At 48.3% G+C, this 23,039-nt stretch overlaps 4 protein-coding genes and 1 pseudogene across 4 annotated transcripts; all 5 read left to right on the top strand.

Annotated features, from left to right (window-relative positions):
- Positions 1 to 1,456: 1,456 nt before the first annotated feature.
- Positions 1,457 to 3,049, top strand: LOC129524351 (ubiquitin carboxyl-terminal hydrolase 17-like protein 22). The gene has a single exon (XM_055349736.2). The coding sequence runs from the start codon at positions 1,457 to 1,459 to the stop codon at positions 3,047 to 3,049; it is 1,593 nt and encodes a 530-aa protein (XP_055205711.2).
- Positions 3,050 to 6,142: 3,093 nt separating this feature from the next.
- On the top strand, positions 6,143 to 7,775 carry LOC129524344 (ubiquitin carboxyl-terminal hydrolase 17-like protein 22). The gene has a single exon (XM_055349729.2). The coding sequence runs from the start codon at positions 6,183 to 6,185 to the stop codon at positions 7,773 to 7,775; it is 1,593 nt and encodes a 530-aa protein (XP_055205704.2). The 5' UTR covers positions 6,143 to 6,182.
- Positions 7,776 to 10,880: 3,105 nt separating this feature from the next.
- LOC129524353 (ubiquitin carboxyl-terminal hydrolase 17-like protein 22) lies at positions 10,881 to 12,513 on the top strand. The gene has a single exon (XM_063708992.1). It carries the CDS (start codon positions 10,921 to 10,923, stop codon positions 12,511 to 12,513), a length of 1,593 nt encoding a protein of 530 aa, XP_063565062.1. The 5' UTR covers positions 10,881 to 10,920.
- A 3,107-nt stretch (positions 12,514 to 15,620) lies between these two features.
- Positions 15,621 to 17,253, top strand: LOC129524352 (ubiquitin carboxyl-terminal hydrolase 17-like protein 22). Its single transcript, XM_063708991.1, has one exon. The coding sequence runs from the start codon at positions 15,661 to 15,663 to the stop codon at positions 17,251 to 17,253; it is 1,593 nt and encodes a 530-aa protein (XP_063565061.1). The 5' UTR covers positions 15,621 to 15,660.
- Positions 17,254 to 20,395: 3,142 nt separating this feature from the next.
- LOC129524354 (ubiquitin carboxyl-terminal hydrolase 17-like protein 22) lies at positions 20,396 to 21,988 on the top strand (annotated as a pseudogene).
- The last annotated feature ends 1,051 nt before the right edge of the window (positions 21,989 to 23,039 follow it).

The raw sequence follows: 23,039 nt of genomic DNA, 5'->3' as shown, positions 1-23,039 counted from the left end.
AGGGAACATGTCCATTTTCGTCAGCATTAAAAGTTTTGCACCAAATGTGCTAACTGCAATTGCACCATACCATGCGTAACTGGAAATGGAGGCAACATCTCAGATCCTGAACAATTGATGTGAGAATCCAGGAGACACACGGCTTATTTTTGCCTTTTCCCACTGAAACAAGGGCCAGTATGAACAATGTTATGCTATCCTCGGTTTCACTCCCTGCTTTTAAATCTCTCCGCTGTTTTCTTCTTGAGACAGGGCCTCACTCCCGTCACCCGGGCTTTTTGACGGTGCAATTTTCGGTGTTTGCTTTTGTCAAATTCAGAACTTTTCATTTCCTCTCTATCAAATGTTGATCCATTATCACATACGTATGAAAATAGTATCACCCATGCTGTGAGATACGTTGTTTGTATTTTCGTCAATTCTTTAATAAACCAAAGGTTATAGTTGGCATACCTTGTGATTTCTCAAGTTTTTTGTTTCATGTTTTCTTAAGCTGCCGTCGCACGTCCGAAACCACTCACTATACAATGTCATGACCATCTCTCTTTTCTGGCAAGCATAAATTTGCGGAATGTCATCAATTAGTTTCTCGGTGATTGCATGATTTCCCCAAAGTCTTTCACACTCTACATTGTGCACTGAGTATCTCTTCAAACTTCAGTGCATGTTTCTATCATTGATGCTTTATTATTTGGCAATCTAGCTTCCACAAGAGCATTTCATGCAAAGACTGGTCTTGTTCTCCACTGGCAGGTAATTTCACTCGGATATAGAATCAATAGGCTGAACGTGGAAAGGTTATCGCTGGAATGGACTGTTGGATTCCACGGATCTCTCCTTTCTTATTAAGGAAGAAATACACTGTGCTAATTACTATACTTCTTTGACTATTCTCAGGTCAGAAAGCGCACTTCCGACTTCTTGTCCTTCCATCGCTGAGAGGATGACGGTATCTGCCAAAAGCACATACTTGGAAGTACATCCCGGCACAAACACACACGCGCACGCACGCGCACGCACAAACACACACACACACACACACACACACATAGGTTTCATAGGTAAAGATTTCTTCCCTGACATTGTTTTACCTAAAGTAAGGCAACTGTGTGGTCACTGTCCCAACCCGGTTACACTCATGTTACATGTGCCTATCAGCCTGAGGAGTAATTTGATTCAGGTGTTCTAGAAGTCATGATGTGGGCTGTGTCTGTTGAATTCCCAGCGATGCAAGGGGACACACCCTGTGACTCATTCCTTAATTGAGTGCTGATACTTGATTGGTTTATCGAGTACCTGGTGGGTGGGTGGGGTGTTCGCGGTTGGTGGGGGTGAGTTCTGTAAGGGCTGATGCGGCCAGAGAGCTCGTCATTTGAAGACTCTCTCGGAAGAGATAGCGTCTTTCTGCAACCTGCGGTCCCAGCAGAAAAACCTTGTGATCCTTGTTCCGGGCGACATGGAGGGCGACTCACTCTACTTGGGAGGTGAGTGGCAGTTCAACCACTTTTCAAAACTCACATCTTCTCGGCCAGATGCAGCTTTTGCTGAAATCCAGCCGACTTCTCTCCCTGAGAAGTCACCACTCTCATCTGAGACCCGTGTCGACTTCTGTGATGATTTGGCTCCTGTGGCAAGACAGCTTGCTCCCAGGGAGAAGCTTCCTCTGAGTAGCAGGAGACCTGCTGCGGTGGGGGCTGGGCTCCAGAATATGGGAAATACCTGCTACGTGAACGCTTCCCTGCAGTGCCTGACATACACACCGCCCCTTGCCAACTACATGCTGTCCCGGGAGCACTCTCAAACGTGTCATCGTCACAAGTGCTGCATGCTCTGTACTATGCAAGCTCACATCACACGGGCCCTCTACCGTCCTGGCCATGTCATCCACCCCTCACAGGCATTGGCTGCTGGCTTCCATAGAGGCAAGCAGGAAGATGCTCACGAATTTCTCATGTTCACTGTGGATGCCATGAAAAAGGCATGCCTTCCCGGGCACAAGCAGGTAGATCATCACTCCAAGGACACCACCCTCATCCACCAAATATTTGGAGGGTACTGGAGATCTCAAATCAAGTGTCTCCACTGCCACGGCATTTCAGACACCTTTGACCCTTACCTGGACATCGCCCTGGATATCCAGGCAGCTCAGAGTGTCGAGCAAGCTTTGGAACAGTTGGTGAAGCCCGAAGAACTCAATGGAGAGAATGCCTATCATTGTGGTCTTTGTCTCCAGAAGGCGCCTGCCTCCAAGACGTTAACTTTACACACTTCTGCCAAGGTCCTCATCCTTGTATTGAAGAGATTCTCCGATGTCACAGGCAACAAACTTGCCAAGAATGTGCAATATCCTGAGTGCCTTGACATGCAGCCATACATGTCTCAGCAGAACACAGGACCTCTTGTCTATGTCCTCTATGCTGTGCTGGTCCACGCTGGGTGGGGTTGTCACAACGGACATTACTTCTCTTATGTCAAAGCTCAAGAAGGCCAGTGGTATAAAATGGATGACGCCCAGGTCACTGCCTCTGGCATCACTTCTGCCCTGAGTCAACAGGCCTATGTCCTCTTTTACATCCAGAAGAGTGAATGGGAAAGACACAGTGAGAGTGTGTCAAGAGGCAGGGAACCAAGAGCCCTTGGCGCTGAAGACACAGACAGGCGAGCAACGCAAGGAGAGCTCAAGAGAGACCACCCCTGCCTCCAGGTACCCGAGTTGGACGAGCACTTGGTGGAAAGAGACACTCAGGAAAGCACCTTAGACCACTGGAAATTCCTCCAAGAGCAAAACAAAACGAAGCCTGAGTTCAACGTCAGAAAAGTCGAAGGTACCCTGCCTCCCAACGTACTTGTGATTCATCAATCAAAATACAAGTGTGGGATGAAAAACCATCATCCTCAACAGCAAAGCTCCCTGCTAAACCTCTCTTCCACGAACCCGACAGATCAGGAGTCCATGAACACTGGCACACTCGCTTCTCTGCAAGGGAGGACCAGGAGATCCAAAGGGAAGAACAAACACAGCAAGAGGGCTCTGCTTGTGTGCCAGTGACCTCAGTTCAAGTGCCGACCCACACGTAGGGGTGCACGCACACACACACACGCACACACAAACACAAATACACCCACAAGCGTGCACGGAAACACACACACACCCACACAAACACGAACACCGTCAATCCTACATAAAGTAATGAGGAGCCCAAGTTTCTGTCTCTACAACAGGGACAACTGGATAGTGATGGCTGCGTCTCAGGATGAGCCCACACCTGGGAAACATCAAGTTTTGGGGTGGTGAGTCTTCCGAACCTCTGGAGGGACTGTCTGTGTGTTTGTGTTCATGGTAGATGACATTCAGTGTGTATTTCTGAATATGACCTATTGACGTGTAGGTTTGCGTGTGAGGTTATTGCTGGGGACAGGGTTTACTATTTTCTCTTGGGGTGTGTTTCATTCGTCAGTTGTTGGTCGGCAAGAGAAGGTGAAATTTTGCTCATGTGGGACATCCGTGGATCATTCTCGCCACCTTCAATAGTGGAAACTGGAATTCAATTGGAAGATAGGAACGGTGCTCTTCTTTCTGACCCTGGCTCGCCCATTTTGTTTTGGTTTCTGAATGGACCTCAGGCGCCCTGGGACTTGTGCTCTTGCTGGAACCCACAGAACGCCGGAAACAGACAGACCCACTTGCCTGTTTCACGGTGTCCACTTCCAATGAGTCGAAACAGAAAATTTTCCCACTGGCATGGAAGTCATTTGCAACTAAGTCTTATTGATAATAAAGGAAATCAAACACTGGAGTGTGTGTATTCAACTAAAATACATTCAGACAGCCCTGAAATAAATCTCATTTGGTGTGTTTAAAAACGGCATTTGGGGAGATTCCAGGCCATTCGTCCAGCTGCAAAAGCTGCATCTCTGAAGCACAGACCCTGTCCTGCAATCAGACTTATTTATCTGACATGGTGTTCCTGTGGAAATAATTGTGGGAAATGGCCCCTTCCTTTCCTGAATTGGCTGATTAGATTTCATGGTCCCTTTCTTGCTACGTGCAGTGATCAAAGTTGACCAACCCCTGAGGAAAGCTGTCCAGGACACAACTCAGGGCTCCGTAGAACCACAGAATCTTGGGCGCAGCCCTGCTCAGGCACACAAACGTGCATACGAACAGGGCCTCTGTGTGACGTGTGTGAAAACTACAGTCTGATGAACATGACTCCCAGAGGGGTTATCGATTGGGCTCCCCTCAAAATCAGTTATGAGCATTAAAGGACACCGATGCCCAGGTCCCGGCTCCAGGAATAAGACCCTCCAGCGTCTTGTGTGAAGCCACGGCATCTGGATTGCTCACGCTTCTGGGGATCATTCTCCTGAAAATGGCGGCTCCTTTCTCCCTGTGGAGCACCTTTCGAAGCAGTGCCCTTTCTTCACCCAGGACACTTTACATCAGGCACAGGAAGCCTTCGGATGGAGCACACCTGGCCCATGAGAAGACAAGGGAAAGAAAAGGGGCCAAAGGTCACAGTCCTCTCATTCCACCATCCTCCTTCAAATCAGCCTAATTTCATGGGCCCTGAGGCCACGGCTGTCTCTTTACACCTCGAGGCCTTGGCGCCGGGCCTCAATTCTGCCCTGTTGCTTACTGTCTAAGACATTATGGGAAAATCCCTAGAGCCAAGATCTTCATTCCTGGTAAGCCAGAGAGCCTGGAGACACACCCAAATTCTGTCCCTCTTAGTTCAGGGAACATGTCCATTTTCGTCAGCATTAAAAGTTTTGCACCAAATGTGCTAACTGCAATTGCACCATACCATGCGTAACTGGAAATGGAGGCAACATCTCAGATCCTGAACAATTGATGTGAGAATCCAGGAGACACACGGCTTATTTTTGCCTTTTCCCACTGAAACAAGGGCCAGTATGAACAATGTTATGCTATCCTCGGTTTCACTCCCTGCTTTTAAATCTCTCCGCTGTTTTCTTCTTGAGACAGGGCCTCACTCCCGTCACCCGGGCTTTTTGACGGTGCAATTTTCGGTGTTTGCTTTTGTCAAATTCAGAACTTTTCATTTCCTCTCTATCAAATGTTGATCCATTATCACATACGTATGAAAATAGTATCACCCATGCTGTGAGATACGTTGTTTGTATTTTCGTCAATTCTTTAATAAACCAAAGGTTATAGTTGGCATACCTTGTGATTTCTCAAGTTTTTTGTTTCATGTTTTCTTAAACTGCCGTCGCACGTCCGAAACCACTCACTATACAATGTCATGACCATCTCTCTTTTCTGGCAAGCATAAATTTGCGGAATGTCATCAATTAGTTTCTCGGTGATTGCATGATTTCCCCAAAGTCTTTCACACTCTACATTGTGCACTGAGTATCTCTTCAAACTTCAGTGCATGTTTCTATCATTGATGCTTTATTATTTGGCAATCTAGCTTCCACAAGAGCATTTCATGCAAAGACTGGTCTTGTTCTCCACTGGCAGGTAATTTCACTCGGATATAGAATCAATAGGCTGAACGTGGAAAGGTTATCGCTGGAATGGACTGTTGGATTCCACGGATCTCTCCTTTCTTATTAAGGAAGAAATACACTGTGCTAATTACTATACTTCTTTGACTATTCTCAGGTCAGAAAGCGCACTTCCGACTTCTTGTCCTTCCATCGCTGAGAGGATGACGGTATCTGCCAAAAGCACATACTTGGAAGTACATCCCGGCACAAACACACACACACACACACACACACACACACACACACACACACACATAGGTTTCATAGGTAAAGATTTCTTCCCTGACATTGTTTTACCTAAAATAAGGCAACTGTGTGGCCACTGTCCCAACCCGGTTACACTCATGTTACATGTGCCTATCAGCCTGAGGAGTAATTTGATTCAGGTGTTCTAGAAGCCATGATGTGGGCTGTGTCTGTTGAATTCCCAGCGATGCAAGGGGACACACCCTGTGACTCATTCCTTAATTGAGTGCTGATACTTGATTGGTTTATCGAGTACCTGGTGGGTGGGTGGGGTGTTCGCGGTTGGTGGGGGTGAGTTCTGTAAGGGCTGATGCGGCCAGAGAGCTCGTCATTTGAAGACTCTCTCGGAAGAGATAGCGTCTTTCTGCAACCTGCGGTCCCAGCAGAAAAACCTTGTGATCCTTGTTCCAGGCGACATGGAGGACGACTCACTCTACTTGGGAGGTGAGTGGCAGTTCAACCACTTTTCAAAACTCACATCTTCTCGGCCAGATGCAGCTTTTGCTGAAATCCAGCCGACTTCTCTCCCTGAGAAGTCACCACTCTCATCTGAGACCCGTGTCGACTTCTGTGATGATTTGGCTCCTGTGGCAAGACAGCTTGCTCCCAGGGAGAAGCTTCCTCTGAGTAGCAGGAGACCTGCTGCGGTGGGGGCTGGGCTCCAGAATATGGGAAATACCTGCTACGTGAACGCTTCCCTGCAGTGCCTGACATACACACCGCCCCTTGCCAACTACATGCTGTCCCGGGAGCACTCTCAAACGTGTCATCGTCACAAGTGCTGCATGCTCTGTACTATGCAAGCTCACATCACACGGGCCCTCTACCGTCCTGGCCATGTCATCCACCCCTCACAGGCATTGGCTGCTGGCTTCCATAGAGGCAAGCAGGAAGATGCTCACGAATTTCTCATGTTCACTGTGGATGCCATGAAAAAGGCATGCCTTCCCGGGCACAAGCAGGTAGATCATCACTCCAAGGACACCACCCTCATCCACCAAATATTTGGAGGGTACTGGAGATCTCAAATCAAGTGTCTCCACTGCCACGGCATTTCAGACACCTTTGACCCTTACCTGGACATCGCCCTGGATATCCAGGCAGCTCAGAGTGTCGAGCAAGCTTTGGAACAGTTGGTGAAGCCCGAAGAACTCAATGGAGAGAATGCCTATCGTTGTGGTCTTTGTCTCCAGAAGGCGCCTGCCTCCAAGACGTTAACTTTACACACTTCTGCCAAGGTCCTCATCCTTGTATTGAAGAGATTCTCCGATGTCACAGGCAACAAACTTGCCAAGAATGTGCAATATCCTGAGTGCCTTGACATGCAGCCATACATGTCTCAGCAGAACACAGGACCTCTTGTCTATGTCCTCTATGCTGTGCTGGTCCACGCTGGGTGGGGTTGTCACAACGGACATTACTTCTCTTATGTCAAAGCTCAAGAAGGCCAGTGGTATAAAATGGATGACGCCCAGGTCACTGCCTCTGGCATCACTTCTGCCCTGAGTCAACAGGCCTATGTCCTCTTTTACATCCAGAAGAGTGAATGGGAAAGACAGAGTGAGAGTGTGTCAAGAGGCAGGGAACCAAGAGCCCTTGGCGCTGAAGACACAGACAGGCGAGCAACGCAAGGAGAGCTCAAGAGAGACCACCCCTGCCTCCAGGTACCCGAGTTGGACGAGCACTTGGTGGAAAGAGACACTCAGGAAAGCACCTTAGACCACTGGAAATTCCTCCAAGAGCAAAACAAAACGAAGCCTGAGTTCAACGTCAGAAAAGTCGAAGGTACCCTGCCTCCCAACGTACTTGTGATTCATCAATCAAAATACAAGTGTGGGATGAAAAACCATCATCCTCAACAGCAAAGCTCCCTGCTAAACCTCTCTTCCACGAACCCGACAGATCAGGAGTCCATGAACACTGGCACACTCGCTTCTCTGCAAGGGAGGACCAGGAGATCCAAAGGGAAGAACAAACACAGCAAGAGGGCTCTGCTTGTGTGCCAGTGACCTCAGTTCAAGTGCCGACCCACACGTAGGGGTGCACGCACACACACACACGCACACACAAACACAAATACACCCACAAGCGCGCATGGAAACACACACACACCCACACAAACACGAACACCGTCAATCCTACATAAAGTAATGAGGAGCCCAAGTTTCTGTCTCTACAACAGGGACAACTGGATAGTGATGGCTGCGTCTCAGGATGAGCCCACACCTGGGAAACATCAAGTTTTGGGGTGGTGAGTCTTCCGAACCTCTGGAGGGACTGTCTGTGTGTTTGTGTTCATGGTAGATGACATTCAGTGTGTATTTCTGAATATGACCTATTGACGTGTAGGTTTGCGTGTGAGGTTATTGCTGGGGACAGGGTTTACTATTTTCTCTTGGGGTGTGTTTCATTCGTCAGTTGTTGGTCGGCAAGAGAAGGTGAAATTTTGCTCATGTGGGACATCCGTGGATCATTCTCGCCACCTTCAACAGTGGAAACTGGAATTCAATTGGAAGATAGGAACGGTGCTCTTCTTTCTGACCCTGGCTCGCCCATTTTGTTTTGGTTTCTGAATGGACCTCAGGCGCCCTGGGACTTGTGCTCTTGCTGGAACCCACAGAACGCCGGAAACAGACAGACCCACTTGCCTGTTTCACGGTGTCCACTTCCAATGAGTCGAAACAGAAAATTTTCCCACTGGCATGGAAGTCATTTGCAACTAAGTCTTATTGATAATAAAGGAAATCAAACACTGGAGTGTGTGTATTCAACTAAAATACATTCAGACAGCCCTGAAATAAATCTCATTTGGTGTGTTTAAAAACGGCATTTGGGGAGATTCCAGGCCATTCGTCCAGCTGCGAAAGCTGCATCTCTGAAGCACAGACCCTGTCCTGCAATCAGACTTATTTATCTGACATGGTGTTCCTGTGGAAATAATTGTGGGAAATGGCCCCTTCCTTTCCTGAATTGGCTGATTAGATTTCATGGTCCCTTTCTTGCTACGTGCAGTGATCAAAGTTGACCAACCCCTGAGGAAAGCTGTCCAGGACACAACTCAGGGCTCCGTAGAACCACAGAATCTTGGGCGCAGCCCTGCTCAGGCACACAAACGTGCATACGAACAGGGCCTCTGTGTGACGTGTGTGAAAACTACAGTCTGATGAACATGACTCCCAGAGGGGTTATCGATTGGGCTCCCCTCAAAATCAGTTATGAGCATTAAAGGACACCGATGCCCAGGTCCCGGCTCCAGGAATAAGACCCTCCAGCGTCTTGTGTGAAGCCACGGCATCTGGATTGCTCACGCTTCTGGGGATCATTCTCCTGAAAATGGCGGCTCCTTTCTCCCTGTGGAGCACCTTTCGAAGCAGTGCCCTTTCTTCACCCAGGACACTTTACATCAGGCACAGGAAGCCTTCGGATGGAGCACACCTGGCCCATGAGAAGACAAGGGAAAGAAAAGGGGCCAAAGGTCACAGTCCTCTCATTCCACCATCCTCCTTCAAATCAGCCTAATTTCATGGGCCCTGAGGCCACGGCTGTCTCTTTACACCTCGAGGCCTTGGCGCCGGGCCTCAATTCTGCCCTGTTGCTTACTGTCTAAGACATTATGGGAAAATCCCTAGAGCCAAGATCTTCATTCCTGGTAAGCCAGAGAGCCTGGAGACACACCCAAATTCTGTCCCTCTTAGTTCAGGGAACATGTCCATTTTCGTCAGCATTAAAAGTTTTGCACCAAATGTGCTAACTGCAATTGCACCATACCATGCGTAACTGGAAATGGAGGCAACATCTCAGATCCTGAACAATTGATGTGAGAATCCAGGAGACACACGGCTTATTTTTGCCTTTTCCCACTGAAACAAGGGCCAGTATGAACAATGTTATGCTATCCTCGGTTTCACTCCCTGCTTTTAAATCTCTCCGCTGTTTTCTTCTTGAGACAGGGCCTCACTCCCGTCACCCGGGCTTTTTGACGGTGCAATTTTCGGTGTTTGCTTTTGTCAAATTCAGAACTTTTCATTTCCTCTCTATCAAATGTTGATCCATTATCACATACGTATGAAAATAGTATCACCCATGCTGTGAGATACGTTGTTTGTATTTTCGTCAATTCTTTAATAAACCAAAGGTTATAGTTGGCATACCTTGTGATTTCTCAAGTTTTTTGTTTCATGTTTTCTTAAACTGCCGTCGCACGTCCGAAACCACTCACTATACAATGTCATGACCATCTCTCTTTTCTGGCAAGCATAAATTTGCGGAATGTCATCAATTAGTTTCTCGGTGATTGCATGATTTCCCCAAAGTCTTTCACACTCTACATTGTGCACTGAGTATCTCTTCAAACTTCAGTGCATGTTTCTATCATTGATGCTTTATTATTTGGCAATCTAGCTTCCACAAGAGCATTTCATGCAAAGACTGGTCTTGTTCTCCACTGGCAGGTAATTTCACTCGGATATAGAATCAATAGGCTGAACGTGGAAAGGTTATCGCTGGAATGGACTGTTGGATTCCACGGATCTCTCCTTTCTTATTAAGGAAGAAATACACTGTGCTAATTACTATACTTCTTTGACTATTCTCAGGTCAGAAAGCGCACTTCCGACTTCTTGTCCTTCCATCGCTGAGAGGATGACGGTATCTGCCAAAAGCACATACTTGGAAGTACATCCCGGCACAAACACACACGCGCACGCACGCGCACGCACAAACACACACACACACACACACACACACATAGGTTTCATAGGTAAAGATTTCTTCCCTGACATTGTTTTACCTAAAGTAAGGCAACTGTGTGGTCACTGTCCCAACCCGGTTACACTCATGTTACATGTGCCTATCAGCCTGAGGAGTAATTTGATTCAGGTGTTCTAGAAGTCATGATGTGGGCTGTGTCTGTTGAATTCCCAGCGATGCAAGGGGACACACCCTGTGACTCATTCCTTAATTGAGTGCTGATACTTGATTGGTTTATCGAGTACCTGGTGGGTGGGTGGGGTGTTCGCGGTTGGTGGGGGTGAGTTCTGTAAGGGCTGATGCGGCCAGAGAGCTCGTCATTTGAAGACTCTCTCGGAAGAGATAGCGTCTTTCTGCAACCTGCGGTCCCAGCAGAAAAACCTTGTGATCCTTGTTCCAGGCGACATGGAGGACGACTCACTCTACTTGGGAGGTGAGTGGCAGTTCAACCACTTTTCAAAACTCACATCTTCTCGGCCAGATGCAGCTTTTGCTGAAATCCAGCCGACTTCTCTCCCTGAGAAGTCACCACTCTCATCTGAGACCCGTGTCGACTTCTGTGATGATTTGGCTCCTGTGGCAAGACAGCTTGCTCCCAGGGAGAAGCTTCCTCTGAGTAGCAGGAGACCTGCTGCGGTGGGGGCTGGGCTCCAGAATATGGGAAATACCTGCTACGTGAACGCTTCCCTGCAGTGCCTGACATACACACCGCCCCTTGCCAACTACATGCTGTCCCGGGAGCACTCTCAAACGTGTCATCGTCACAAGTGCTGCATGCTCTGTACTATGCAAGCTCACATCACACGGGCCCTCTACCGTCCTGGCCATGTCATCCAGCCCTCACAGGCATTGGCTGCTGGCTTCCATAGAGGCAAGCAGGAAGATGCTCACGAATTTCTCATGTTCACTGTGGATGCCATGAAAAAGGCATGCCTTCCCGGGCACAAGCAGGTAGATCATCACTCCAAGGACACCACCCTCATCCACCAAATATTTGGAGGGTACTGGAGATCTCAAATCAAGTGTCTCCACTGCCACGGCATTTCAGACACCTTTGACCCTTACCTGGACATCGCCCTGGATATCCAGGCAGCTCAGAGTGTCGAGCAAGCTTTGGAACAGTTGGTGAAGCCCGAAGAACTCAATGGAGAGAATGCCTATCGTTGTGGTCTTTGTCTCCAGAAGGCGCCTGCCTCCAAGACGTTAACTTTACACACTTCTGCCAAGGTCCTCATCCTTGTATTGAAGAGATTCTCCGATGTCACAGGCAACAAACTTGCCAAGAATGTGCAATATCCTGAGTGCCTTGACATGCAGCCATACATGTCTCAGCAGAACACAGGACCTCTTGTCTATGTCCTCTATGCTGTGCTGGTCCACGCTGGGTGGGGTTGTCACAACGGACATTACTTCTCTTATGTCAAAGCTCAAGAAGGCCAGTGGTATAAAATGGATGACGCCCAGGTCACTGCCTCTGGCATCACTTCTGCCCTGAGTCAACAGGCCTATGTCCTCTTTTACATCCAGAAGAGTGAATGGGAAAGACAGAGTGAGAGTGTGTCAAGAGGCAGGGAACCAAGAGCCCTTGGCGCTGAAGACACAGACAGGCGAGCAACGCAAGGAGAGCTCAAGAGAGACCACCCCTGCCTCCAGGTACCCGAGTTGGACGAGCACTTGGTGGAAAGAGACACTCAGGAAAGCACCTTAGACCACTGGAAATTCCTCCAAGAGCAAAACAAAACGAAGCCTGAGTTCAACGTCAGAAAAGTCGAAGGTACCCTGCCTCCCAACGTACTTGTGATTCATCAATCAAAATACAAGTGTGGGATGAAAAACCATCATCCTCAACAGCAAAGCTCCCTGCTAAACCTCTCTTCCACGAACCCGACAGATCAGGAGTCCATGAACACTGGCACACTCGCTTCTCTGCAAGGGAGGACCAGGAGATCCAAAGGGAAGAACAAACACAGCAAGAGGGCTCTGCTTGTGTGCCAGTGACCTCAGTTCAAGTGCCGACCCACACGTAGGGGTGCACGCACACACACACACGCACACACAAACACAAATACACCCACAAGCACGCACGGAAACACACACACACCCACACAAACACGAACACCGTCAATCCTACATAAAGTAATGAGGAGCCCAAGTTTCTGTCTCTACAACAGGGACAACTGGATAGTGATGGCTGCGTCTCAGGATGAGCCCACACCTGGGAAACATCAAGTTTTGGGGTGGTGAGTCTTCCGAACCTCTGGAGGGACTGTCTGTGTGTTTGTGTTCATGGTAGATGACATTCAGTGTGTATTTCTGAATATGACCTATTGACGTGTAGGTTTGCGTGTGAGGTTATTGCTGGGGACAGGGTTTACTATTTTCTCTTGGGGTGTGTTTCATTCGTCAGTTGTTGGTCGGCAAGAGAAGGTGAAATTTTGCTCATGTGGGACATCCGTGGATCATTCTCGCCACCTTCAATAGTGGAAACTGGAATTCAATTGGAAGATAGGAACGGTGCTCTTCTTTCTGACCCTGGCTTGCCCATTTTGTTTTGGTTTCTGAATGGACCTCAGGCGCCCTGGGACTTGTGCTCTTGCTGGAACCCACAGAACGCTGGAAACAGACAGACCCACTTGCCTGTTTCACGGTGTCCACTTCCAATGAGTCGAAACAGAAAATTTTCCCACTGGCATGGAAGTCATTTGCAACTAAGTCTTATTGATAATAAAGGAAATCAAACACTGGAGTGTGTGTATTCAACTAAAATACATTCAGACAGCCCTGAAATAAATCTCATTTGGTGTGTTTAAAAACGGCATTTGGGGAGATTCCAGGCCATTCGTCCAGCTGCAAAAGCTGCATCTCTGAAGCACAGACCCTGTCCTGCAATCAGACTTATTTATCTGACATGGTGTTCCTGTGGAAATAATTGTGGGAAATGGCCCCTTCCTTTCCTGAATTGGCTGATTAGATTTCATGGTCCCTTTCTTGCTACGTGCAGTGATCAAAGTTGACCAACCCCTGAGGAAAGCTGTCCAGGACACAACTCAGGGCTCCGTAGAACCACAGAATCTTGGGCGCAGCCCTGCTCAGGCACACAAACGTGCATACGAACAGGGCCTCTGTGTGACGTGTGTGAAAACTACAGTCTGATGAACATGACTCCCAGAGGGGTTATCGATTGGGCTCCCCTCAAAATCAGTTATGAGCATTAAAGGACACCGATGCCCAGGTCCCGGCTCCAGGAATAAGACCCTCCAGCGTCTTGTGTGAAGCCACGGCATCTGGATTGCTCACGCTTCTGGGGATCATTCTCCTGAAAATGGCGGCTCCTTTCTCCCTGTGGAGCACCTTTCGAAGCAGTGCCCTTTCTTCACCCAGGACACTTTACATCAGGCACAGGAAGCCTTCGGATGGAGCACACCTGGCCCATGAGAAGACAAGGGAAAGAAAAGGGGCCAAAGGTCACAGTCCTCTCATTCCACCATCCTCCTTCAAATCAGCCTAATTTCATGGGCCCTGAGGCCACGGCTGTCTCTTTACACCTCGAGGCCTTGGCGCCGGGCCTCAATTCTGCCCTGTTGCTTACTGTCTAAGACATTATGGGAAAATCCCTAGAGCCAAGATCTTCATTCCTGGTAAGCCAGAGAGCCTGGAGACACACCCAAATTCTGTCCCTCTTAGTTCAGGGAACATGTCCATTTTCGTCAGCATTAAAAGTTTTGCACCAAATGTGCTAACTGCAATTGCACCATACCATGCGTAACTGGAAATGGAGGCAACATCTCAGATCCTGAACAATTGATGTGAGAATCCAGGAGACACACGGCTTATTTTTGCCTTTTCCCACTGAAACAAGGGCCAGTATGAACAATGTTATGCTATCCTCGGTTTCACTCCCTGCTTTTAAATCTCTCCGCTGTTTTCTTCTTGAGACAGGGCCTCACTCCCGTCACCCGGGCTTTTTGACGGTGCAATTTTCGGTGTTTGCTTTTGTCAAATTCAGAACTTTTCATTTCCTCTCTATCAAATGTTGATCCATTATCACATACGTATGAAAATAGTATCACCCATGCTGTGAGATACGTTGTTTGTATTTTCGTCAATTCTTTAATAAACCAAAGGTTATAGTTGGCATACCTTGTGATTTCTCAAGTTTTTTGTTTCATGTTTTCTTAAACTGCCGTCGCACGTCCGAAACCACTCACTATACAATGTCATGACCATCTCTCTTTTCTGGCAAGCATAAATTTGCGGAATGTCATCAATTAGTTTCTCGGTGATTGCATGATTTCCCCAAAGTCTTTCACACTCTACATTGTGCACTGAGTATCTCTTCAAACTTCAGTGCATGTTTCTATCATTGATGCTTTATTATTTGGCAATCTAGCTTCCACAAGAGCATTTCATGCAAAGACTGGTCTTGTTCTCCACTGGCAGGTAATTTCACTCGGATATAGAATCAATAGGCTGAACGTGGAAAGGTTATCGCTGGAATGGACTGTTGGATTCCACGGATCTCTCCTTTCTTATTAAGGAAGAAATACACTGTGCTAATTACTATACTTCTTTGACTATTCTCAGGTCAGAAAGCGCACTTCCGACTTCTTGTCCTTCCATCGCTGAGAGGATGACGGTATCTGCCAAAAGCACATACTTGGAAGTACATCCCGGCACAAACACACACGCGCACGCACGCGCACGCACAAACACACACACACACACACACACACACACATAGGTTTCATAGGTAAAGATTTCTTCCCTGACATTGTTTTACCTAAAGTAAGGCAACTGTGTGGTCACTGTCCCAACCCGGTTACACTCATGTTACATGTGCCTATCAGCCTGAGGAGTAATTTGATTCAGGTGTTCTAGAAGCCATGATGTGGGCTGTGTCTGTTGAATTCCCAGCGATGCAAGGGGACACACCCTGTGACTCATTCCTTAATTGAGTGCTGATACTTGATTGGTTTATCGAGTACCTGGTGGGTGGGTGGGGTGTTCGCGGTTGGTGGGGGTGAGTTCTGTAAGGGCTGATGCGGCCAGAGAGCTCGTCATTTGAAGACTCTCTCGGAAGAGATAGCGTCTTTCTGCAACCTGCGGTCCCAGCAGAAAAACCTTGTGATCCTTGTTCCAGGCGACATGGAGGACGACTCACTCTACTTGGGAGGTGAGTGGCAGTTCAACCACTTTTCAAAACTCACATCTTCTCGGCCAGATGCAGCTTTTGCTGAAATCCAGCCGACTTCTCTCCCTGAGAAGTCACCACTCTCATCTGAGACCCGTGTCGACTTCTGTGATGATTTGGCTCCTGTGGCAAGACAGCTTGCTCCCAGGGAGAAGCTTCCTCTGAGTAGCAGGAGACCTGCTGCGGTGGGGGCTGGGCTCCAGAATATGGGAAATACCTGCTACGTGAACGCTTCCCTGCAGTGCCTGACATACACACCGCCCCTTGCCAACTACATGCTGTCCCGGGAGCACTCTCAAACGTGTCATCGTCACAAGTGCTGCATGCTCTGTACTATGCAAGCTCACATCACACGGGCCCTCTACCGTCCTGGCCATGTCATCCAGCCCTCACAGGCATTGGCTGCTGGCTTCCATAGAGGCAAGCAGGAAGATGCTCACGAATTTCTCATGTTCACTGTGGATGCCATGAAAAAGGCATGCCTTCCCGGGCACAAGCAGGTAGATCATCACTCCAAGGACACCACCCTCATCCACCAAATATTTGGAGGGTACTGGAGATCTCAAATCAAGTGTCTCCACTGCCACGGCATTTCAGACACCTTTGACCCTTACCTGGACATCGCCCTGGATATCCAGGCAGCTCAGAGTGTCGAGCAAGCTTTGGAACAGTTGGTGAAGCCCGAAGAACTCAATGGAGAGAATGCCTATCATTGTGGTCTTTGTCTCCAGAAGGCGCCTGCCTCCAAGACGTTAACTTTACACACTTCTGCCAAGGTCCTCATCCTTGTATTGAAGAGATTCTCCGATGTCACAGGCAACAAACTTGCCAAGAATGTGCAATATCCTGAGTGCCTTGACATGCAGCCATACATGTCTCAGCAGAACACAGGACCTCTTGTCTATGTCCTCTATGCTGTGCTGGTCCACGCTGGGTGGGGTTGTCACAACGGACATTACTTCTCTTATGTCAAAGCTCAAGAAGGCCAGTGGTATAAAATGGATGACGCCCAGGTCACTGCCTCTGGCATCACTTCTGCCCTGAGTCAACAGGCCTATGTCCTCTTTTACATCCAGAAGAGTGAATGGGAAAGACACAGTGAGAGTGTGTCAAGAGGCAGGGAACCAAGAGCCCTTGGCGCTGAAGACACAGACAGGCGAGCAACGCAAGGAGAGCTCAAGAGAGACCACCCCTGCCTCCAGGTACCCGAGTTGGACGAGCACTTGGTGGAAAGAGACACTCAGGAAAGCACCTTAGACCACTGGAAATTCCTCCAAGAGCAAAACAAAACGAAGCCTGAGTTCAACGTCAGAAAAGTCGAAGGTACCCTGCCTCCCAACGTACTTGTGATTCATCAATCAAAATACAAGTGTGGGATGAAAAACCATCATCCTCAACAGCAAAGCTCCCTGCTAAACCTCTCTTCCACGAACCCGACAGATCAGGAGTCCATGAACACTGGCACACTCGCTTCTCTGCAAGGGAGGACCAGGAGATCCAAAGGGAAGAACAAACACAGCAAGAGGGCTCTGCTTGTGTGCCAGTGACCTCAGTTCAAGTGCCGACCCACACGTAGGGGTGCACGCACACACACACACGCACACACAAACACAAATACACCCACAAGCACGCACGGAAACACACACACACCCACACAAACACGAACACCGTCAATCCTACATAAAGTAATGAGGAGCCCAAGTTTCTGTCTCTACAACAGGGACAACTGGATAGTGATGGCTGCGTCTCAGGATGAGCCCACACCTGGGAAACATCAAGTTTTGGGGTGGTGAGTCTTCCGAACCTCTGGAGGGACTGTCTGTGTGTTTGTGTTCATGGTAGATGACATTCAGTGTGTATTTCTGAATATGACCTATTGACGTGTAGATTTGCGTGTGAGGTTATTGCTGGGGACAGGGTTTACTATTTTCTCTTGGGGTGTGTTTCATTCGTCAGTTGGTCGGCAAGAGAAGGTGAAATTTTGCTCATGTGGGACATCCGTGGATCATTCTCGCCACCTTCAATAGTGGAAACTGGAATTCAATTGGAAGATAGGAACGGTGCTCTTCTTTCTGACCCTGGCTCGCCCATTTTGTTTTGGTTTCTGAATGGACCTCAGGCGCCCTGGGACTTGTGCTCTTGCTGGAACCCACAGAACGCCGGAAACAGACAGACCCACTTGCCTGTTTCACGGTGTCCACTTCCAATGAGTCGAAACAGAAAATTTTCCCACTGGCATGGAAGTCATTTGCAACTAAGTCTTATTGATAATAAAGGAAATCAAACACTGGAGTGTGTGTATTCAACTAAAATACATTCAGACAGCCCTGAAATAAATCTCATTTGGTGTGTTTAAAAACGGCATTTGGGGAGATTCCAGGCCATTCGTCCAGCTGCGAAAGCTGCATCTCTGAAGCACAGACCCTGTCCTGCAATCAGACTTATTTATCTGACATGGTGTTCCTGTGGAAATAATTGTGGGAAATGGCCCCTTCCTTTCCTGAATTGGCTGATTAGATTTCATGGTCCCTTTCTTGCTACGTGCAGTGATCAAAGTTGACCAACCCCTGAGGAAAGCTGTCCAGGACACAACTCAGGGCTCCGTAGAACCACAGAATCTTGGGCGCAGCCCTGCTCAGGCACACAAACGTGCATACGAACAGGGCCTCTGTGTGACGTGTGTGAAAACTACAGTCTGATGAACATGACTCCCAGAAGGGTTATCGATTGGGCTCCCCTCAAAATCAGTTATGAGCATTAAAGGACACCGATGCCCAGGTCCCGGCTCCAGGAATAAGACCCTCCAGCGTCTTGTGTGAAGCCACGGCATCTGGATTGCTCACGCTTCTGGGGATCATTCTCCTGAAAATGGCGGCTCCTTTCTCCCTGTGGAGCACCTTTCGAAGCAGTGCCCTTTCTTCACCCAGGACACTTTACATCAGGCACAGGAAGCCTTCGGATGGAGCACACCTGGCCCATGAGAAGACAAGGGAAAGAAAAGGGGCCAAAGGTCACAGTCCTCTCATTCCACCATCCTCCTTCAAATCAGCCTAATTTCATGGGCCCTGAGGCCACGGCTGTCTCTTTACACCTCGAGGCCTTGGCGCCGGGCCTCAATTCTGCCCTGTTGCTTACTGTCTAAGACATTATGGGAAAATCCCTAGAGCCAAGATCTTCATTCCTGGTAAGCCAGAGAGCCTGGAGACACACCCAAATTCTGTCCCTCTTAGTTCAGGGAACATGTCCATTTTCGTCAGCATTAAAAGTTTTGCACCAAATGTGCTAACTGCAATTGCACCATACCATGCGTAACTGGAAATGGAGGCAACATCTCAGATCCTGAACAATTGATGTGAGAATCCAGGAGACACACGGCTTATTTTTGCCTTTTCCCACTGAAACAAGGGCCAGTATGAACAATGTTATGCTATCCTCGGTTTCACTCCCTGCTTTTAAATCTCTCCGCTGTTTTCTTCTTGAGACAGGGCCTCACTCCCGTCACCCGGGCTTTTTGACGGTGCAATTTTCGGTGTTTGCTTTTGTCAAATTCAGAACTTTTCATTTCCTCTCTATCAAATGTTGATCCATTATCACATACGTATGAAAATAGTATCACCCATGCTGTGAGATACGCTGTTTGTATTTTCGTCAATTCTTTAATAAACCAAAGGTTATAGTTGGCATACCTTGTGATTTCTCAAGTTTTTTGTTTCATGTTTTCTTAAACTGCCGTCGCACGTCCGAAACCACTCACTATACAATGTCATGACCATCTCTCTTTTCTGGCAAGCATAAATTTGCGGAATGTCATCAATTAGTTTCTCGGTGATTGCATGATTTCCCCAAAGTCTTTCACACTCTACATTGTGCACTGAGTATCTCTTCAAACTTCAGTGCATGTTTCTATCATTGATGCTTTATTATTTGGCAATCTAGCTTCCACAAGAGCATTTCATGCAAAGACTGGTCTTGTTCTCCACTGGCAGGTAATTTCACTCGGATATAGAATCAATAGGCTGAACGTGGAAAGGTTATCGCTGGAATGGACTGTTGGATTCCACGGATCTCTCCTTTCTTATTAAGGAAGAAATACACTGTGCTAATTACTATACTTCTTTGACTATTCTCAGGTCAGAAAGCGCACTTCCGACTTCTTGTCCTTCCATCGCTGAGAGGATGACGGTATCTGCCAAAAGCACATACTTGGAAGTACATCCCGGCACAAACACACACGCGCATGCACGCGCACGCACAAACACACACACACACACACTCACACACATAGGTTTCATAGGTAAAGATTTCTTCCCTGACATTGTTTTACCTAAAATAAGGCAACTGTGTGGCCACTGTCCCAACCCGGTTACACTCATGTTACATGTGCCTATCAGCCTGAGGAGTAATTTGATTCAGGTGTTCTAGAAGTCATGATGTGGGCTGTGTCTGTTGAATTCCCAGCGATGCAAGGGGACACACCCTGTGACTCATTCCTTAATTGAGTGCTGATACTTGATTGGTTTATCGAGTACCTGGTGGGTGGGTGGGGTGTTCGCGGTTGGTGGGGGTGAGTTCTGTAAGGGCTGATGCGGCCAGAGAGCTCGTCATTTGAAGACTCTCTCGGAAGAGATAGCGTCTTTCTGCAACCTGCGGTCCCAGCAGAAAAACCTTGTGATCCTTGTTCCAGGCGACATGGAGGACGACTCACTCTACTTGGGAGGTGAGTGGCAGTTCAACCACTTTTCAAAACTCACATCTTCTCGTCCAGATGCAGCTTTTGCTGAAATCCAGCCGACTTCTCTCCCTGAGAAGTCACCACTCTCATCTGAGACCCGTGTCGACTTCTGTGATGATTTGGCTCCTGTGGCAAGACAGCTTGCTCCCAGGGAGAAGCTTCCTCTGAGTAGCAGGAGACCTGCTGCGGTGGGGGCTGGGCTCCAGAATATGGGAAATACCTGCTACGTGAACGCTTCCCTGCAGTGCCTGACATACACACCGCCCCTTGCCAACTACATGCTGTCCCGGGAGCACTCTCAAACGTGTCATCGTCACAAGTGCTGCATGCTCTGTACTATGCAAGCTCACATCACACGGGCCCTCTACCGTCCTGGCCATGTCATCCAGCCCTCACAGGCATTGGCTGCTGGCTTCCATAGAGGCAAGCAGGAAGATGCTCACGAATTTCTCATGTTCACTGTGGATGCCATGAAAAAGGCATGCCTTCCCGGGCACAAGCAGGTAGATCATCACTCCAAGGACACCACCCTCATCCACCAAATATTTGGAGGGTACTGGAGATCTCAAATCAAGTGTCTCCACTGCCACGGCATTTCAGACACCTTTGACCCTTACCTGGACATCGCCCTGGATATCCAGGCAGCTCAGAGTGTCGAGCAAGCTTTGGAACAGTTGGTGAAGCCCGAAGAACTCAATGGAGAGAATGCCTATCATTGTGGTCTTTGTCTCCAGAAGGCGCCTGCCTCCAAGACGTTAACTTTACACACTTCTGCCAAGGTCCTCATCCTTGTATTGAAGAGATTCTCCGATGTCACAGGCAACAAACTTGCCAAGAATGTGCAATATCCTGAGTGCCTTGACATGCAGCCATACATGTCTCAGCAGAACACAGGACCTCTTGTCTATGTCCTCTATGCTGTGCTGGTCCACGCTGGGTGGGGTTGTCACAACGGACATTACTTCTCTTATGTCAAAGCTCAAGAAGGCCAGTGGTATAAAATGGATGACGCCGAGGTCACTGCCTCTGGCATCACTTCTGCCCTGAGTCAACAGGCCTATGTCCTCTTTTACATCCAGAAGAGTGAATGGGAAAGACACAGTGAGAGTGTGTCAAGAGGCAGGGAACCAAGAGCCCTTGGCGCTGAAGACACAGACAGGCGAGCAACGCAAGGAGAGCTCAAGAGAGACCACCCCTGCCTCTAGGTACCCGAGTTGGACGAGCACTTGGTGGAAAGAGACACTCAGGAAAGCACCTTAGACCACTGGAAATTCCTCCAAGAGCAAAACAAAACGAAGCCTGAGTTCAACGTCAGAAAAGTCGAAGGTACCCTGCCTCCCAACGTACTTGTGATTCATCAATCAAAATACAAGTGTGGGATGAAAAACCATCATCCTCAACAGCAAAGCTCCCTGCTAAACCTCTCTTCCACGAACCCGACAGATCAGGAGTCCATGAACACTGGCACACTCGCTTCTCTGCAAGGGAGGACCAGGAGATCCAAAGGGAAGAACAAACACAGCAAGAGGGCTCTGCTTGTGTGCCAGTGACCTCAGTTCAAGTGCCGACCCACACGTAGGGGTGCACGCACACACACACACGCACACACAAACACAAATACACCCACAAGCACGCACGGAAACACACACACACCCACACAAACACGAACACCGTCAATCCTACATAAAGTAATGAGGAGCCCAAGTTTCTGTCTCTACAACAGGGACAACTGGATAGTGATGGCTGCGTCTCAGGATGAGCCCACACCTGGGAAACATCAAGTTTTGGGGTGGTGAGTCTTCCGAACCTCTGGAGGGACTGTCTGTGTGTTTGTGTTCATGGTAGATGACATTCAGTGTGTATTTCTGAATATGACCTATTGACGTGTAGGTTTGCGTGTGAGGTTATTGCTGGGGACAGGGTTTACTATTTTCTCTTGGGGTGTGTTTCATTCGTCAGTTGTTGGTCGGCAAGAGAAGGTGAAATTTTGCTCATGTGGGACATCCGTGGATCATTCTCGCCACCTTCAATAGTGGAAACTGGAATTCAATTGGAAGATAGGAACGGTGCTCTTCTTTCTGACCCTGGCTCGCCCATTTTGTTTTGGTTTCTGAATGGACCTCAGGCGCCCTGGGACTTGTGCTCTTGCTGGAACCCACAGAACGCCGGAAACAGACAGACCCACTTGCCTGTTTCACGGTGTCCACTTCCAATGAGTCGAAACAGAAAATTTTCCCACTGGCATGGAAGTCATTTGCAACTAAGTCTTATTGATAATAAAGGAAATCAAACACTGGAGTGTGTGTATTCAACTAAAATACATTCAGACAGCCCTGAAATAAATCTCATTTGGTGTGTTTAAAAACGGCATTTGGGGAGATTCCAGGCCATTCGTCCAGCTGCGAAAGCTGCATCTCTGAAGCACAGACCCTGTCCTGCAATCAGACTTATTTATCTGACATGGTGTTCCTGTGGAAATAATTGTGGGAAATGGCCCCTTCCTTTCCTGAATTGGCTGATTAGATTTCATGGTCCCTTTCTTGCTACGTGCAGTGATCAAAGTTGACCAACCCCTGAGGAAAGCTGTCCAGGACACAACTC

The sequence above is a fragment of the Gorilla gorilla genome, chromosome 7 (assembly GCF_029281585.2).
Source record: "Gorilla gorilla gorilla isolate KB3781 chromosome 7, NHGRI_mGorGor1-v2.1_pri, whole genome shotgun sequence".
Classification (NCBI taxonomy): Eukaryota; Metazoa; Chordata; class Mammalia; order Primates; family Hominidae; genus Gorilla; species Gorilla gorilla.
The sequence above is the reverse complement of the archived record's forward strand: the minus strand, read 5'-3'. Positions and strand labels throughout refer to the sequence as shown.